The 16101-nt window shown below is 41.3% G+C and overlaps 2 protein-coding genes across 10 annotated transcripts in view; one reads left to right on the forward strand and one right to left on the reverse strand.

The window, feature by feature from the left end:
- SENP7 (SUMO1/sentrin specific peptidase 7) overlaps nt 1-16101 on the reverse strand; it is a 190787-nt gene that overhangs the window by 162353 nt on the left and 12333 nt on the right. For 5 of the 6 annotated variants that reach the window (XM_010841988.1, XM_010841987.1, XM_010841986.1 and 2 more), the window contains exon 1: nt 9676-9797. The exons of the other annotated variant lie outside the window; for it this stretch is intronic. The gene's annotated coding sequence lies outside the window, so the exon portion shown is untranslated. Of the gene's footprint in view, nt 1-9675; nt 9798-16101 lie in introns of those variants that run through there. 6 annotated transcript variants of the gene reach the window in all.
- Nucleotides 9822-14049, forward strand: TRMT10C (tRNA methyltransferase 10 homolog C (S. cerevisiae)). 4 transcript variants are annotated; one of them, XM_010841977.1, is made up of 2 exons: nt 9822-9897; nt 12520-14049. In XM_010841977.1, the coding sequence occupies exon 2, from the start codon at nt 12532-12534 to the stop codon at nt 13810-13812; it is 1281 nt and encodes a 426-aa protein (XP_010840279.1). In that variant the 5' UTR covers nt 9822-9897; nt 12520-12531; the 3' UTR covers nt 13813-14049. The 4 variants fall into 4 exon arrangements, with proteins under 4 accessions (XP_010840279.1, XP_010840276.1, XP_010840278.1 ...); XM_010841974.1 differs by having other exon boundaries at nt 9833-9938; XM_010841976.1 differs by having other exon boundaries at nt 9843-10132.

Raw genomic sequence — 16101 nt, forward strand, 5'->3', positions numbered from 1 at the left:
AGTGCCTGATGAACTATGGACAGAGGTTCATGACATTGTACAGGAGACAGGGATCAAGACTATCCCCAAGAAAAAGAAATGCAAAAAGGTTGTCTGAGGAGGCCTTACAAATAGCTGTGAAAAGAAGAGAAGCAAAAAGCAAAAGAGAAAAGGAAAGATATACCCATTTGAATGCAACGTTCCAAAGAATAGCAAGAAGAGATAAGAAAGCCTTCCTCAGTGATCAAAGAAATAGAGGGAAACAATAGACTGGGAAAGACTAGAGATCTCTTCAAGAAAATTAGAGATACCAAGGGAACATTTCATGCAAAGATGGGCTCGATAAAGGACAGAAATGGTGTGGACCTGACAGAAGCAAAGATATTAAGAAGAGGTGGCAAGAATATAGAGAACTATACAAAAAAAGATGTTCATGATCCAAATAATCATCATGGTGTGATCACTCACCTAGAGCCAGACGTCCTGGAATGTGAAGTCAAGGAGTCTTAGGAAGCATCACTATGAATAAAGCTAGTGGAGGTAATAGAATTCCAGTTGAGCTATTTCAAATCCTAAAAGATGATGTTGTGAAAATGCTGCACTCAACACGCCCACAAATTTGGAAAAGTCAGCAGTGGCCAAGGACTGGAAAAGGTCAGTTTTCATTCCAATCCCAAAGAAAGGCAATGCCAAAGAATGCTCAAACTACCACACAATTGCACTCATCTCACACACCAGTCGGAGAAGACAATGGCACCCCACTCCAGTACTCTTGCCTGGAAAAGTCCATGGACGGAGGAGCCTGGAAGGCTGCAGTCCCTGGGGTCGCTGAGAGTCAGACACGACTGAGCGACTTCACTTTTACTTTTTACTTTCATGCGCTGGAAAAGGAAATGGCAACCCACTCCAGTGCTCTTGCCTGGAGAACCCCAAGGACGGCGGAGCCTGGTGGGCTGCCGTCTATGGGGTCACACAGAGTCGGACATAAGTGAAGCGACTTAGCAGCAGCAGCAGCAGCACACACCAGTAAAGCAATGTTCAAAATTCTCCAAGCCAGGCTTCAACAATACATGCACCGTGAACTTCCAGATGTTCAGCTGGATTTAGAAAAGGCAGAGGAACCAGAGATCAAATTGCCAACATCCACTGGATCATTGAAAAAGTGAGAGAGTTCCAGAAAAACATTTATTTCTGCTTTATTGACTATGTCAAAGCCTTTGACTGTGTGGATCACAATAAATGTGGAAAATTCTGAAAGAGATGGGAATACCAGACCATCTGACCTGCCTCCTGAGAAATCTTTATGCAGGTCAGGATGCAACAGTTAGAACTGGACATGGAACAACAGACTGGTTGCAAATCAGGAAAGGAGTACGTCAAGGCTGTATACTGTCACCCTGCTTATTTAAATTATGTGCAGAGTACATCATGAGAAATGCCAGACTGGATAAACCATAAGCTGGAATCAAGATTGCCAGGAGAAATATCAATAACCTCAGATATGCAGATGACACCACACTTATGGCAGAAATTGAAGAGGAACTAAAAAGCCTCTTGATGAGTGAATGTGGAGAGTGAAAAAGTTGGCTTAAAGCTCAACATTCAGAAAACGAAGATCATGGCATCCGGTCCCATCACTTCATGGGAAATAGATGGGGAAACAATGGAAGCAGTGACAGACTTTATTTTTGTGGGCTCCAAAATCACTGCAGATGGTGACTGCAGCCATGAAATTAAAAGATGCTTGCTTCTTGTAAGAAAAGTTTTGACCAACCTGGACAGCATATTCAAAAGCAGAGACATTATTTTGCCAACAAAGGTCCATCTAGTCAAAGCTATGGTTTTCCTGTAGTCATGTATGGATATGAAAGTTGTATTATAAAGAAAGCTGAATGCTGAAGAATTGATGCTTTTGAACTGTGCTGTTGGAGAAGACTCTCTGGGAGTCCCTTGAACATCAAGGAGATCCAACCAGTCCATCCTGAAGGAAATCAGTCCTGAATATTCATTGGAAGGACTGATGCTGAAGTTGCAACTGCAATACTTTGGCCACCTGAGGTGAAGAATGACTCATTTGAAAAAACCCCGATGCTGGGAAGGACTGAAGGTGGGAGGAAGAGGGGAAGACAGAGGATGAGACGGTTTGATGGCATCACTAACTCAATGGACATGAGTTTGAGTAAGCTCCAGGAGTTGGTGACGGACAGGGAAGCCTGGCATGCTGCAGTCCATGGGGTTGCAAAGAGTCAGACAGGACTGAGTGACTGAACTGAACTGAACAGTATCAGTGGATCCAAAACTAAGAGGAAATCTCAGGAGTAGAGAGAGTCTTGCTAAAGGCCACCCAAGGGCTTAGACATGAGGAATGAGGAATGATAAACTTGATTAGATATCAAGGTTCGGGATGACTTAGCAGGAATCTTACTAACAGTGACCTATGCACTCTCACCAGAGAAGGCAATGGCACCTCACTCCAGTACTCTTGCCTGGAAAATCCCATGGATGGAGGAGCCTGGTAGGCTGAAGTCCATGGGGTCGCTAAGAGTCGGATACAACTGAGCGACTTCACTTTCACTTTTCACTTTCATGCATTGGAGAAGGAAATGGTAACCCACTCCAGTGTTCTTGCCTGGAGTATCCCAAGAATGGGGGAGCCTGATGGGCTGCCATCTATGGGGTTGCACAGAGTCGGACATGAATGAAGTGACTTAGCAGCAGCACTCTCACAGGTCAAGGTCAAGGACTAGTCCCAGGAGAGGACTCAGAGGAGCTTAACTAAAATGTGGCCAAGGAGAGTTTTTGTCACTTGAGTGTCCTCACAACAGGGCAGCTAGCTTCCCCTGGGATCAATCACCCAGGTGAATGGGCAAGCAGGAAACTACACTATCTTTTATGACCTATGCTCTGAAGTGGCATACTGGTCTACTCTTTTCCTATTTGTTAGACACAGGTCACTAAGTCCAAGGGAAGAGGAATTAGACTCCACCTCTTGCTGCTGCTGCTAAGTCACTTCAGTCGTGTCCGACTCTGTGCAACCCCATAGATGGCAGCCCACCAGGCTCCCCCGTCCCTGGGATTCTCCAGGCAAGAATACTGGAGTGGGTTGCCATTTCCTTCTCCAATGTGTGACAGTGAAAAATGAAAGGGAAGTTGCTCAGTCATGTCCGACTCCCAGCGACCCCATGGACTGCAGCCTACCAGGCTCCTCCATCCATGGGATTTTCCAGGCAAGAGTACTGGAGTGGGGTGCCATTGCCTTCTCCCCACCTCTTGAGAGAATGCCAAACAATTTAAAGACATATTTTAGACAACCACATCAGAAATAATGCCAACTGAAACTAATGGTATAGCAGCTCAATGCAGTTGTTGCTTATAAAATCATCTTGGCTCTGGGAACATGTTTATCTTGAAACAGCTGTGTACTTAGCTACTGCTTTCCTTTTTCTCTGCAAAACATCAAAATTTTTGCCACAAATTGAAAAGAAAGCTTATTTTCATTTTCCTTCCTAGGGTCACCCTAAATAATCCCTTTCTCTGCCTTCTGATATAGGTCTATTTTAGCAGCTTGAAGTCAAAAAAAGGACAGCTCCAGATTTCTGGCTATAAGCTGTAGACCAGAGACGTGCCCTGATAGAGGAAAGACTGATATGGGAGTCTGATATGCCACTTCAGGAAAATCCTAAGGCTTTTGGACACCAGTATGTGATCATTTTTTCCCCTTTTTGTGGAAGATACCAACAGTTACAAGTAACAGGTTATGATCATTGTAAGGAAAGTATAAGATTTGTGTGTCGCCTCCCAATACTAAACATGGACTGTAGCCTGCTAGGTTCTTCTGTCCATGGGATTCTCCAGGCAAGAATACGGGAGTGGGTTGCCATTTCCTTCTCCAGGGGATCTTCCCCACCCAGGGATCGAACCCAGGTCTCCTGCACTGCAGGCAGACTCTTGACCCTCTGAGCCACCAGGGGCTTACCTAATACTAAACATATTTTTAACAAAAAAAGAAAACATGTTGTTTGTGAATTTGCTATGGGAAGTCTCTGTTAAAGAAGATGGCAAGAATTTCTCTTACTTCCTTTTCAAGGTTTCTTCAAAGGCAGTGGTTCTCTGTCTTCAAAGTACATCAGAATAACTTGGAAGTCTTAAAACACCAACTGCTAGGTGTCACTGCCAGAGTTTCTAATTCAGTAGGATTGCTAGGTGGGGCCACAAAATTTGCCTTTTAACAGTTCCCAGGTGATGCTAATGTTGTCAGTCTGAGGATCACACTTTGGGAACGACTGTTTGAAAGATTAGGAGTTACCAGAGAGGTAATAAAGTTAAATCTATCTCATGTGAGGTGAAAGTTATCAGGGATGATCATCCGGACCAAAGTTCCTCCCCTGAAGAAAGCAACAAAAGAGGTTTATTGGCTGAACCCATGTTTTATGGTCCCAATGATCCAACTGACACATTTGTCTCTCTCCCCACAGGAAAGGAAGTGGTGTGTCTCACTTGTCTTTCACGACCATTACCTCCAGTTGTCTACCATATAATTTAAGGGCAAATACAAATTAAAAATAAGAGATGTAATCCTCATTGTTGAAAACAAAGGGATTTCTTCCCCTCACACTTTCAGAATTTCTTTCTCCTTTTCAAATAGATGTAAATATTCATAATGGCTAAATAAGCTTCTTGCCCATCTCACAACTCAGGAATGTTTCCTCTAGAACCTGAAAGCCATCTTTTTAAAATATAAAGATCAAGGAAGGTAGTTCCCCTATCTCATAGTTCTCATGCCAGGGCAAGAACTTAAGTTTGATGGATGCCTTACTCCAACTGGCAAAACCATGTCCTGTCAAAAAGATTGGATAAAGCTAATTAACAAATAAAAGTAACCTCAATTATCATGGTAAAGTTAGGATGAACTTCACATGACAAAGTATGCTGTTAGGTTCTCTTGAGGACTGTTTATTGTTTATTTTGAAAATATGTTTGCAGTGGGGGTTATCTACTTGGCTAGTTAAGGGGGTGAGATTCCTTTCTGTCTTCACAATCTCTTCACAGATTGCCTATGATGCCCACCACAACCTGGTTTAGTGCTTATTCAAAACTAAATGTTTTCTTTCTTTACTATCTTTGTGGAGAGGATTTGTGGCTTGGGGGAAATCCTGTTTTTAGCAGTATTTCCTAAATAGTTCAGTTAGTAAAGAATCCGCCTGCAATGCAGTAGACCTCAGTTCGATTCCTGGGTCAGGAAGATCCACTGGAGAAGGGATAGGCTTCCCACTCCAGTATTCTTGGGCTTCCCTGGTAGCTCAGCTGGTAAAGAATCCGTCTGCAATGTGGGAGACCTGGGTTCAATCCCTGGACTGGGAAGATCCCCTGGAGAAGGGAAAGGCTACCCACTCCAGTATTCTGGCCCAGAGAATTCCATGGACAGAGGAGCCTGGCAGCCTACAGTCCATGGGGTCCCAAAGAATCAGACACGACTGAGTGACTTTCATTTGTGTGGTTTCTGTAGCGTAGTCGTTATCACGTTTGCCTAACATGCTAAAGGTCCCCGGTTCAAAACCGCATGGAAACAGCTTCATAGGGGCTTCCCTGGTGGCTCAGGTGGTAAAGCGTCTGCCTGCAATTAGAGAGACCCGGGTTCGATCCCTGGGTCGGGAAGATCCCCTGGAGAAGGAAATGGCAACCCACTCCAGTATTCTTGCCTGGAAAATTCTGTGGACTGAGGAGCCTGGTTGGCAACAGCCCTTAGGGTTGCAAAGAGTCAGACATGACTGAGCAACTTCACTTTTCCTAAATAATACATCCCAGTTCCCAAATCCTAGAACAATTAGGTAACAGAAGACACTACCTACCCTCGGGCTGAGAGAGGAATGGTCAAGGTATTGCATAGCAATAAACTTTGCAAGGCATGAAAGGACAAGAAAATCCTTTTGTTTGGCCTCTGACTCTTAAGTATCCTAAAACTTTCATCTCACTTTTTAAAAATCAAAATAATATCTGCCCCAGAAAGCAGAGACCTCCCTAATTTTAGTAAACTGTAAGACAGGCCCACACCAAAAGAGAAACTTCAAATGCTACTAAATACAGAGTACAAAATTGAGTTTTGAATCAAAAACTGTACCATACTTATACCCTGACTTGGATTTCTAGATCATCTCTCATGACCCAACCCACTGTAATCCTGCCACTGACTCTTGTGGTCATGGCCTGAATCTTGGCTGTACCAAATATATATTGCTCCACCAAAACATTCACAAAAGTAGATGATACCTGGCTCTTTTCAGTGTCATATTGTTCAGTTTGCTTACTCAATTACATCTATTCACCTGTTTCTGATCTCCTACTCAATTCCATCTACTAACCTGTTTATCATCTCCTTTGTTGGCAAAATGGAGGGGGGGGGAGATCACATAACAAGATAGAGTGATATCACTACAAATACTCACAATCCTTTAAGCTAGGCTTCAGCAATATGTGAACCAAGAACTTCAAGATGTACAAGCTGAGTTTAGAAAAGGGAGGGGAAGCAGAGATCAAATTGGCAACATTCCCTGGATCACAGAGAAAGCAAGGGAATTCCAGGAAAACATCTGCTTCATTAAAATTCTTAAAGATGTGGGAATACCAGACCACCTTACCTGCCTCCTGAGAAACCTGTATGAGGTCAAAAAGCAACAATTATATCCGGACATGGAACAATGAACTGGTTCAAAATTGGGAAAGGAATATGATAAGGCTATATATTGTCACACTGTTTATTTAATTTAAATGCAAGGTACATCTTGCAAAATGCCAGGCTTGATGAATCACAAGCTGGAATCAAGATTTGCTGGGGGAAATATCAACAATCTCAGATATGCAGATACCACTCTAATGACAGAAATCGAGGAGTTACTAAAGAGCCTCTTGATAAGGGTGAAAGAGAGTGAAAAAGCTGGCTTAAAACTCAACATACAAAAAAAGATTAGAGCATGTAGTCTCTTCACTTCATAGCAAATAAGAGAAAAAGTGGGAAGAGTGACAGATTTTCTTCTCTTGGGCTTCAAACTCACCATGGATGGTGACTGCAGCCATGAAATTAAAAACTTGCTCCTTGGAAGAAAAGCTATGACAAACCTAGACAGTGTATTAAAAAGCAGAGACATCACTCTGCCAACAAAGGTCTGTATAGTAAAAGCTATGGTTTTTCCTGCAGTCATGTATGGATGTGAGAGTTGGACCATCAAGAAGGCTAAGTGCCAAAGAATTGAGCTTTCAAACTGTGGTGCTGGAGAAGACTCTTGAGAGCTCCCTGGACTGCAAGGAGATCAAATGAATCAATCCTAAAGGAAACCAACCCTGAATATTCATTGGAAGGACTGATGCTGAAACTGAAGCTCCAATACTTTGGCCACGTGATACAAAGAGCTGACTCAATGGAAAAGACTGATCCTGGCAAAGATTAAAGGCAGGAGGAGAAGGGGGCAATAGAGGATGAGATGATTGGATAGCATCACTGACTTAATGAACATGAGTTTGAGCAAACTCCAGGAGATAGCAAAGGACAGGGAAGCCTGGCATGCTGCAGTCCATGCAGTTGCAAAGATTTAGACATGACTTAGAGACTGAACAAAAACAAACAAACTGAATTAGATTGTGTGTTAGTAGCTCAGTCATGTCTGACTCTTTTCAATCCCATAGACCACAGCACACCAGGCTCCTCTGTCCATGGAATTCTCCAGACAAGAATACTGGAATGGGTTGCCATTCCCTTCTCCAGGGAATCTTTCCAAAACAGGGATCAAACCCAGGTCTGCTGCATTGTAGAAGATTCCTGACTGTCTGAGCCACCAGGGAAACCCAAATTAAATCATAAATAGAGCCCAACAACATGACTGTCATTCCCTAGTCAGCTGACACTTCTTTTCCTTTTTTATTTCTAATTGTGATTTTAGGGAAAACATAAGTTTACCATATTAACAATTTTTAACTTCGGTAGTGTTGTTGTGCAACAGATCTCTAGAACTTTTTCACCTTAGAAAACTGAAACTTTATACCACTAAACACTTCATTTTCAGCACCATCCTCTTAGCCCCTGTAAATGCCACTCTACTTTCTATTTCTATTGCTGACACAAATAATCAATACTTAAACTATTCTAAGAAATAGAAAAGAGTTTTACTTGAGCCAAAATGGGGAATATAGCCTAGGAGGAAGCTTCTTAGTGGTTCCAAGGATCTGTTCCAATGAAGCATGGTTTTCAACACAGTTTTAAACCTTATTATTAAAACAAAGAACACACATCAAACACAACAGGGGTGCAATCATTCAATGTTTCAAAACAGACAGATTAGTATGAATTCAATGAGATAGCAGGATCCTGGTGTCTGGGAAGGAAACATCATCATCAAGAAACTATTAAACAATGCCATAGGTAGGGAGCTATTTATCTTTGTCTTAAAATTGAGGGCATTCTTTACCTTAATAGTTAAAGCAGATATGCTGTATAAGCATTCAACAGGTCATAATTCAGGCTGTTTTAGTTCACACAAAGTTCAGGCAGAACCATAGATAAAAGCCAGAAGGACTTCCCTATACCAAAATATGTGAAAAACTTCTCCATCACTCTTAGTATGTCACATTAATTATTCATGACAGTATCAAACCTTCTCCCTTTCTTCACTCTCCACAGATTCTTAGCAGACTACTTCCTTCAGAAATGGGAACTCTTAGCGAAAATCTTACTTCCCTGGTGGCTCAGCCAGTAAAGCATCTGCCCACAATGCACGAAACCCAGGTTCGATCCCTGGGTTGGGAAGATCCCCTGGAGAAGAAAATGGCAACCCACTCCAGTATTCTTGCCTGGAGAATTCCATGAACAGAAGAGCCTGGCGGACCACAGTCCATGGGGTCGCAAAGAGTCGGACACGACTGAAGCGACTAACATTTAGCAAGAATAGAGACGAAGATGTAGAGAATGTACTTATGGACACAGTGAGTGAAGTCGAGGGTGGGACAAATTGAAAGAGTGGCATTGAGATATATATACTACCATATGTAAAACAGACAGCTAGTGGGAAGCAGGTGTATAACACAGGGAGCTCAACCCAGAGTTCTGTGATGATCTAGAGGGGTGGGGTGGGGTCGGGGGGAGGGAGTTCCAAGAGGAAGGTGATCTTATGTAAAACAGACAGCTAGGGGGAATCTGGTGTATAACACAGGAAGCTCAACCCAGGGTTCTATGATGACCTAGAAGGGTGAGGTGGGGCGAGGGGAGGGAGGACCAAGACGGAGGTGATCTGTGTATTATTATGGATGATTCACATTGTTGTATGTCAGAAACCAACACAACATTGTAAAGAAACTATCTTCCAGTCAAAAATAAATTAAAAAAAAAGAAACTGGAACTCTCAAATTACAACTGCCATATCTACAAACTGATTTCCATCCCTACCTAAGTGTCTTCCCTTTTTGTTACAAAGGAAGTACTCCTCCTGTACAAGAGCGATCCTCTCCAACTGTCCTCTGAATCCTTTCTTTCCTTATTCCCATGTTAACAATCCGATCAGTTGGTCAAATCTCTCCCAATAAGAGTAAAAATAACGGAAACTTCCTGGACACCACACCGGATGCTGAGTTCACCGAACTGCCAACTTTCATAAAAATGTTTGAACTCGACTTCATTTTCTCATATTCCATTCATCCGTTACCCACTCTCACCTGGCTTCAGCCCCCAAATCTCACAATGTGGTTCCAATCGTCTTTGTACTGCTAAGGTCAGTGGGTGTTTTTCAGCCTGTGTTGCACCACAGAGCTACTTTCCAGGCCGCAGACGCACCCCTAATGGTGTGACGTCATATAGCAGCGCCTGGAGGAAGGGCGGGATTTCCGGCTTCTAGTCTTTCGTCCACGACGGGAACTGTGTCGAGTGATAGGCAAGCTGTGAGTCACGTACGGCGCTCATCCCTTGGCAGAAGTTCACGGTAGAATCTTGGGTGCTCTTGGGTTCCTTGCGGTTTGCACCCGCGGGAGTTATTGTCTCTGCACTGCGGGTATGGGCGGCTTTCTTGTCTCCCAGCGTGTGTGGCGAGGTGGGAGGAAGCGGGAGGCCCAAGGTACTGGAGCCTGTGCGCAAGGCCGGCCCATAGATAAAAGGAAGCCCAGTGATTCATAAACTGTAAGTAGAACGATACCCGGAGGGCTTCCCTATTGGCTACGCAGCTAAGAATCTGCTTGGCAATGCCGGAGACCCGGTTAGATACGTGGGTTGAGAAATGGCAACCCACTCCACTATTCTTGCCTGGGAAATCCCATGGACAGAGTAATCTGGTGGGTTACAGTCCATGGCGTCTAAAAGAATGAGACACGAGGTAGCAACTAAACAACATCAACAAGGTACAATACATGAAAGGGTGTTGCCTAAAATGATATTCTTGTTCACTGTTTAAATTGGGGGGAGGCGAGTATTTCTATGATATCCTAAAAATAGTTATCAGTTACAAAGACAAAACTCAAGACTTTTTCTGAAATACATACCTCTCATATTGAAGCTGAGAACTCTCGCTTAAATATTTAGAAGAGTCTAAAGTAAAATGCTTTCTTCTTTAAAAGCTGTCTGAACTTGTTTTAAATAAGAGAAGCATTGACCGGGAGTATTTAATCGAAAAATACTTGAATGATAAATGTGAGCTATATACCGCGAAGCATTGGGTTCAGTGTCAAAATATAAACACAGGCCTTGTCCAGATTACCATGGTGGTGGTTTAGTTCCTAAATCGTGCCTGACTCTTGAGACCCCATGGACTGTAGCCCACCAGGTTCCTCTGCCCATGGGATTTCCCAGGCTAGAAATATTGTAGTGGGTTACCATTTTCTTCTCTAGGGGATCTTCCCAACCTAGGAATGGAACCCAGGTCTCCTGCATTGCAGGTGAACTCCTTCACTGCAGGCGGACTCTTTACCAGCTGAACTAAGAGGGAAGTCAATAGGAGGAATAGTTAATCTAAAGTTTGAGGTGACAAGTAGCTGGAGATAAGCAAAAGGTGATTTTGTGGGGGGAAAAAAAGTTATATGCCACATATATTAAGTTTAGAGTTTGACCTGGTAACAGTGAGTTTAGAAGTACACATTGAGGAGGATGAGTGTATTGATCTGCACTAGCTCTAAATTGTTTAGAGAAGAGGGAGAGCAAATTTTGAAGCTAGGAGACACAATTAAGGAAGTTGAAGAGAAGTGAATGGATTCAAGAAGTACTTAGAAAGTAAATGATTATAACTCAAATTAGGAATGGAAGGTGTGAGAGAGGACAGTAATGAAATGACTCCCAGTTTCTGACATCAGCAAATGGATGGATATTATTGTCCCTTCCTGAAACAACAGAAGGAAAAGCAGATTGGGAAGGAAAGGGAGACAGATTTCAGTTTGTTGCATTTGAAGTGTCATCTCATACATGGTGATCAAAGTCAGGGAGGTAGATCAGAGTTCATAGAGAAAATATTTAGATTGAAAAGAGGTCTAAGGACAGAACTCAGAAGCATATCCACCTTGTGTGTGTTTGGGGGAGGGATGGGGGATCGAGCTGAACATCAGTGCACAGGTCAGACACCTAGGAATATGCAGTGTCAGTAAATGAAGCCAAGGGAAGAAGGAATTTTTCAAGTATTTTAGTTGCATTTTGTGAAAAATCGAATTCCTTTTTTTTTTTTTTTTTGCTTCAAGTCAAGCATTAGTTTCACATCTTTAAGCATCTTCATTGTTTTGTGGACTTCCAGACCTATAGGATAAAATTGTAGAGCTTATATATATATATATATTTGCCCTAATTCTGGATATTTTGTTTGGCAATAACATTATTTGCTGCAGAGTAAAGTCTATATTGGAGAAGGGAGATTTTATTTTGTTTTTAAATCAGAAGATCTCTCTAGGGACTTCTTGGTACTCCAGTGGCTAAGACTTGGCGCTCCCAACATAGGGGTCCCAGGTTTGATCCTTGATCAAGGAACCAGATCCCTTATGCTGCAACTAAGACCTGGTACAGCCAAATAAATAAATATTTTTTTACAAAACTTTAAAAAAATCTCTTTTGAAAACATGAGGGCATTGGCACAGTGGCTGCCAAATGGTTTTTACTAGTTGCCATTTTCTGTAATGTTTCTGCCCTTTGTCTTTACATATTGCTCATTGAGGATCTTTTGTTTGGGTCTGTATCTAGGCTTAATAGAAAATGGAGAGTATAGTGCTATCTCAGCCATATAGTACATAACTTTGTTTTTCAGTAACATTGATCTTCTGGGTCCCCAGATACAAACCTAAGTAGGATCTTCAAGGTATCCTTTGTCTAAAACAAGAGTGAAATTCATATGTCAAATAAGAACCCAAAAGAGTTTTCTCCACTTTTTTCCTAATGAATGATCACAGGCTGTAGGCCACAGGAATCAAGAAAAATTAATGGCGCAACAATTAAGTTGGACTAAGATTCCACTTTGTGTTTCAGAATCAATTGTATTTTGATATCTCAAATTTATACAATCTTTAACTTTTCATTACATTTTTCTTTTTTTATAGGGCTTTTCTTACATGCCTGTTCTCCTCAAAATGAGTGTCAGTATCACCTTCTTAAGACCTTTTGCCAGAGTTTTAGTGCCATTTACCCTTCATAGGAAGAGAAGGGTTTTGTATTCAACAATTATGCAGAGATACATGTCTTCCAAAATACCAGCTGCATCCTATCCTAATAAGGAGAGTACACCACCTTCTGAAGAGCTGGAGTTGGACAGGTGGAAAATTACAATGAAATCTAGTGTGCAAGAAGAGGATGTTTCAACAGCCACAAGTAGCGAGGATGAAGATCCTCTAGCTGCCACCAGGGAGTTAGTTGAGATGTGGAGGTTGCTTGGCAAAGAAGTACCAGAACACTTCAGTGAAGAAGAGCTCAAAACCCTTATGGAATGTGTTTCTAAGTCATCAAAAAGGAAATATTTAAAATACTTATATATTAAGGAAAAAATGAAAAAAGCCAGACAAATAAAAAAGGAAATGAAAAAAGCAGAAAAAGAAGAACCTAAAAAAGATCAGCTACCAGAAACCATTAAGGAAGATAAACAGCAAAACTTTCTATTTCTACGACTTTGGGACAGGAATATGGACATTGCAATGGGCTGGAAAGGTGCCCAGGCCATGCAGTTTGGACAGCCTTTGGTTTTTGACATGGCTTATGATGACCATATGAAACCAAAAGAATTACAGAATGCTGTTTCCCAACTTTTAGAAAGTGAAGGATGTAACAGAAGAAATGTTGATCCTTTCCATATTTATTTCTGTAATCTTAAAACAGGTGGTGCCTACTATAAAGAGTTAGTTAAACGTTATGGAGAAAAATGGAACAAATTGCTTTTAACAGCAACAGAAAAGTCTCATGTAGATTTATTTCCAAAAGATAGTATTATATATTTAACTGCAGATTCTCCCAATGTTATGACTACTTTCAAGCATGACAAAATTTATATAGTGGGGTCTTTTGTTGATAAGAATATGCAGCCAGGCACATCCCTAGCCAAAGCAAAACGGCTGAAGCTGGCAACAGAATGCCTTCCATTAGATAAATATTTGCAGTGGGACACTGGTACCAAAAATCTCACTTTAGATCAAATGATGCGTATTTTGTTATGTCTGAAAAATACTGGTAGCTGGGAAGAGGCTCTGAAGTTTGTTCCTAGGAGAAAACATGCTGGTTATCTGGAGATATCTCAGCATTCTCAAGAGTTTCTCAACAGAATGAAGAAGTCAAAGACTTTTAATTCATTTCCAAGAGGCTCTATAAATAGACACAGGAAAAGCAGCTTGAAGGAGAACATTTGATAGCTTAAAAATAAAGTGGTTTAGGAATACAGTTCTATTAGTCCATTTCATCATGAAGGAAATTCACTTCTTTTTCTTTTAAAGGTTGTCTTTCCAAACTGAAGTATTGTCTTTCTCCAATTAATCAAATGTGTAAAACTTCAGAAATATATTTTGTTTACTATAGAAACAAACAAAATCTTAGAAAGTAAAAAGTTGTCCATGTTTGTTTGAGCCCAGTAAAAGAATTGTACCATTTGTGTGACTTTTTTATGACTAATTTGAGTCTCAGACTCCATTTTCCTTAAATGTTCTTTCAGCCATGTCAACAACCTTTCATCAAAATTGATGAAACCCCAGGTGGTGGTTTATTTAAGGTAACATTTGGTACAGTGGTGGGCATGTCATAGACACTAAGGTATATCGTTTAACTGAGGCTTTGTTAAGATGTCCCTTGGAATGTCATGAGATTGAGCTATATAATGAAAAATGTGTTTGTAGAGATAAAATTTATCTCTTGTCCTCTTAGGAAAAAAGATTTTATTTGAAGAGTGTCATTACAGCACTTCCCTGTTGTAGATAAAAGTATTTTCTTTTCAAGGAGATACTTCTTCTTCCCAGTCCTGTGATTTGAATGGAAGCTGCCATATTTTTACAGGCCTTGCTCCCCTGGCCACAGCTGATTATCCCAAAAAAGACACCTCACTCACACTTTGAGATGAACATCTGACTTTTAAGTGAGGCCAGTCAGAAAATTCTTTTCCAGGATTTTTGGACTTCTCAAGATAGCCTGTGTTAATTCCTTTTTAGTGGTGAACTTTGAGAGGAAGCTATCGTGCCCATTGCTTTTTCTATGAAGGGGATACTGAAAGGAACTTTAGGAACCACATTCATTGTAGACTTGCACCATTGAAAAGTTGGAAAACATGGGAATAGAAATGGCCAAATATTTCTACTTGGTTTCTGAATTGGATGTTAGCCTGAGGCATGCTATCCAGTACATTTATTAAAGCAGAACTCAATCTTTTACTAAATATTAAGTACTTATTCTGTGCCAAATTGTTACTGTGCAGTTTGTTGTTGTTTACTCAGTCATGTCCAACTCTCTTGTGACCCCGTGGACTGTAGCCCACCAGGCTCCTCTGTGCATGGGATTTCCCAGACAACACTGTAACAGGTTGCCATTTCCTTCTGCAAGGGATCTTCCTGACCCAGGGGTCAAACCTGCATCTCCTACATTGAAGACACATTCTTTACTGCTCAATCACCAGGGAAGCCCTACTATGCAGAATTTAAACAACTAAATTTAGGTATTATCATTAATACTTTTTTATAGATAAGGAAAATGTACTCAAAATAACTGCCTTTTGGGCTTCGCTGGTGGCTCAGTTGGTAAAGAATCTGCCTGCAACGTGGGAGACCTGGGTTCAATCCCTGGGTTGGGAAGATTTGGAGGACGGCATGGCAACCCACTCCAGCATTCTTGCCTAGAGAATCCCCATAGACAGAGGAGCCTGGTGGGCTACAATCCATGGGGTCACAAAGAGTAGGACAGGACCAAGCAACTAAGCACAGCACAATTCTGCCTTTCAGTATTATCACAATTCAAAAGGTCTGTCTTGACTTTTAACCTACAAATTATGGCCACTATAATAAGGCAAGAATGAAATGCAATGGAAAAACGAGACACCTAACCTAAATTCATGGCATCTGGAAAGGCCTTGAAAAAGTCATGCGTAAACTTAGAATTGAAACAACTGCATTATGAATGAATTTCAACTCTTAGACCCTACTAAGTAGCAAGGTGCTAATACTTAAACTGCTTGAGATACAACCAGAAAGTAAAATAACGTAAATAAGTGATTAACATCACCTGACAGGATTGGCACTGGGGGAAAGCAAAGAGGGTTCCTGGACCACCCCATGAGTATCCAGTGTTCCAGCCCTGCTCCCTGGGTACCAGCTCCACTTCATAGGTTCTAACGTTGCTTTTTTAGATTGATCAGTTTCTCAAACTTTGTTTTTCTCATCTTATAAAACATTAGAAATAGTTCTTGACTCACATAAAACATTCAATATGGTGCCTGGCACCTAAGTGCAAAATAAATATAAACTAATTCAGACTATACATTCAGAATGTATAGCGTTTCTAATACAATATGTGCAAGTTATGTCCCTTTGGGGACACATACTTATGTGTAACAATATGCTAAGATGTTTCAGTGATGCAACACTGGACTTTTTTTGTGAATTTTTTTTCCTTCCCAATAGCCAAGCAGTAACTGACTTCTAAGATTGCTTCTAAATCAC

This window comes from Bison bison, unplaced genomic scaffold, assembly GCF_000754665.1.
Source record: "Bison bison bison isolate TAMUID 2011002044 unplaced genomic scaffold, Bison_UMD1.0 scf7180017864168, whole genome shotgun sequence".
In the NCBI taxonomy this organism is placed as follows: domain Eukaryota; kingdom Metazoa; phylum Chordata; class Mammalia; order Artiodactyla; family Bovidae; genus Bison; species Bison bison.

What these genes read in the sequence shown, in the direction of transcription:
- TRMT10C (XM_010841977.1), top strand. Translation starts at nt 12,532, where the DNA reads ATGCCTGTTCTCCTCAAAATGAGTGTCAGTATCACCTTCTTAAGACCT.